The sequence below is a fragment of the Lepidochelys kempii genome, chromosome 13, assembly GCF_965140265.1.
Source record: "Lepidochelys kempii isolate rLepKem1 chromosome 13, rLepKem1.hap2, whole genome shotgun sequence".
Lineage (NCBI taxonomy): Eukaryota > Metazoa > Chordata > Testudines > Cheloniidae > Lepidochelys > Lepidochelys kempii.
The window spans coordinates 36,215,945-36,218,941 of NC_133268.1; the positions used below are offsets into that span (position 1 = coordinate 36,215,945).

Genomic DNA, 2,997 nt, shown 5'->3' on the forward strand with positions numbered 1-2,997 from the left:
CAGTAATGGTTTTTGTAGAGACACTGAGCCTCCATATGATTGCCGTAAGGAGAGATCTGAGTGAAAACTCCACAAGAAAAAATAAAAATAAAATTTGGAACACATGTAAACCAGTTTTGTATAAAACTGATCTCCTTGCAATACTAGTTGATACTTAGTTAATACTAAACATACTATAAAGTTTCTTTTCTTCCCCCAGCTTCACTTCCAGACCCATGCAGAAGCTGGAAATCAAACGCCCATCACAAAATTAATCCTGCTGGGATTTGGGGATCTCCCTGAACTACAGATTCTTCTCTTCCTGCTGTTCCTAGTGATCTACTTTGTGACAATGTCTGGGAACATCCTCATTGTTGTTCTAATTGTGGCTAATCAACACCTGCACACCCTCATGTACTTCTTCCTGGGGAAATTGTCCTGCTTGGAGATCGGCTATACCTCCACCATCCTGCCCAGGATGCTGGCCAGTCTCCTGACAGGGGACAGAACCATTTCTGTTAGCAGGTGCATCATGCAATTTAATTGGTTCAGCTCCCTGGTAGCTGTAGAATGTGCTCTCCTAGCAGTGATGTCTTATGATCGGTACTTAGCAATATGTAAACCCCTGCACTATGCAATGCAGATGAATGTCAGCTTGTGCCTCCAGATGGCATCTTTGTCTTGGATTAGTGGCTTTCTGGCTAGCACTGTCACAACATCTTTGTTAGCACAGTCCACTTTCTGCGGCCCAAATGAAATTGATCATTTCTTCTGTGATTTCACCCCTCTGATCAAACTCTGCTGCAGTGACACCAGCCAGATGGAACTTGTGACCTGCATACTTGCCTCCATCTTCACTCTTCCCACATTCCTATTAACTGTGACATCCTACATTTCTATCATCGCCTCTATCCTGAGAATCCCTTCCACCACCAAGAGGCAAAAGGCCTTTTCCACCTGCTCTTCTCACCTCATTTTGGTGACAATTTTCTATGGAACACTAATGATTGTCTACATGCTACCAGATCGTGCTACAGTGGGAAACCTGAACAAAGTATTCTCTGTCTTCTACACAGTCCTGACTCCCATGGTCAACCCCCTCATCTACAGCCTGAGAAACAAGGAGGTGAACAGGGCCCTGAGGAAAGCTCTGGTAAATGTGTGCCTTTCCCACAAAAATCAGTAAAGGCAAACTCGATTTGCTAACATTTGCATGAAATGGAGGTACATAAGAATGGCCATACTGGGTCAGACCCAAGGTCCATCTAACCCAGTATCCTGTCTTATCACAGTGGCCAATGCCAGGTGCCCCAGAGGGAATGAACAGAACAGGTAACCATTAAGTGATACCTGTTGTGTCTCCCGTTGTGTCACCCATTCCCAGCTTTTGGCAAACAGAGGCTAGGGACACCATCCCTGCCCAATCAGAGCTCAGCATGCTGTGCCCCATCCCTTAACACCCACCCCTCTGGTAAACTCTTGTTCATGTGTGTGGTCCTTAGTTATATGTGTTTTTTCCTATGAAAATAATCAAAAAATGTAATTTTCTGCAAAAAATATCATGACATTTTTAATATTTTTTCAAAGAAAATCACATTTAAAGGATTCTTAAAATGTTTCATTTATCCACTGTTTGGTAAATGAAAAGAATTAATAGCCATTTCAATAATATGTTCAACAAAATGAAAAAAAAAGGATTGAAAAAATTGTACAAAAACTATTGAAATAAACTTGTTTTTAACCCCTTGAAATGAAAATATTCCCGATTTTTTTATTTTGTCTTAACACAATATTTTCTCTAAATGTGCAAATTCATCAGGGAAGAAAACCTTGTTCTCACTATGTCTTTGGGTCAGGAAATCACTCTTTTCCTTTAACAATTTACCTTGCAGGTCAGTTCCAATACAGTGAAGAATTATCTATCTTTCTATAGATTTTAAGGGCAAATGGGGCCATTACAATCATCTAGTCTGCATATTATATGGAATATAATTTCTCTCAGTACTTCCTACATTAGTCTTGCATTAGATTCATAGATACTAAGGTCAGAAGGGACCATTATGATCATCTAGTCTGACCTCCTGCACAGCGCAGGCCACAGAATCTCACCCACCCACTCCTGCAAAAAACCTTACCTATGTCTGAGCTATTGAAGTCCTCAAATCGTGGTTTAAAGACTTCAAGGAGCAGAGAATCCTCCAGCAAGTGACCCGTGCCCCATGCTACAGAGGAAGGCAAAAAACCTCCAGGGCCTCTTCCAATCTGCCCTGGAGGAAAATTCCTTCCCGACCCCAAATATGGCGATCAGCTAAACCCTGAGCATATGGGCAAGATTCACCAGCCAGATACTTTAAACACTTCAGGTGATAGAAATCCATCACATCCCTGGATAAGTAGTTCCAATTGTTACTTAATCTCACTGTTGAAGAGATATTACTTATTTACAGTTTGAATTTCTCTAGAATAAGCTTCCATCCATTGGATATTTTGACACATTGTGTGCAAGATTAGCCATTTAATCAATGTATCTAACTGTCTGACAAAGCTGGTTGATTTTTTTCCCAATAGGGAAAATTAGCACCAGTAAATTTTGACTTTAAATTTTTAAAAAAGGGCAAAAAACTACCAAGAAGTGAAAATATTTCAGCCCTAAAACAAAAGTATATACATTTTTTTTGGATTTTCTGATGAAAATTTAATTTTCTGTGAAAAATTTAGTTTTAACCAAAACTCCAATTTTCCATTTTTTTGAGAAGCTCTATCTATCTATCTATCTATCTATCTATCTATCTATCTATCTAATAAAATTGTACAATGCTGATTCCACAGTAATATATAGATTAAAGGTTTCAGAGTGGTAGCTGTGTTAGTTTGCATCAGCAAAAACAATGAGGAATCTTTGTGGCACCTTAGAGACTAACAAATTTGTTTGGGCATAAGCTTTCATGGGCGAGAGCCCACTTTATCAGATGCATCTGATGAAGTGGGCTCTAGCCCAAGAAAGCTTATGCCCAAATA

General features: G+C 39.6%; 1 protein-coding gene across 1 annotated transcript; it reads left to right on the plus strand.

The window, feature by feature from the left end:
* Positions 1-232: 232 nt before the first annotated feature.
* Positions 233-1,165, plus strand: LOC140896754 (olfactory receptor 11A1-like). The gene has a single exon (XM_073308800.1). The coding sequence runs from the start codon at positions 332-334 to the stop codon at positions 1,163-1,165; it is 834 nt and encodes a 277-aa protein (XP_073164901.1). The 5' UTR covers positions 233-331.
* The last annotated feature ends 1,832 nt before the right edge of the window (positions 1,166-2,997 follow it).

Coding starts and splice junctions, on each gene's coding strand:
- LOC140896754 (XM_073308800.1), top strand. CDS start 332: ATGTCTGGGAACATCCTCATTGTTGTTCTAATTGTGGCTAATCAACAC.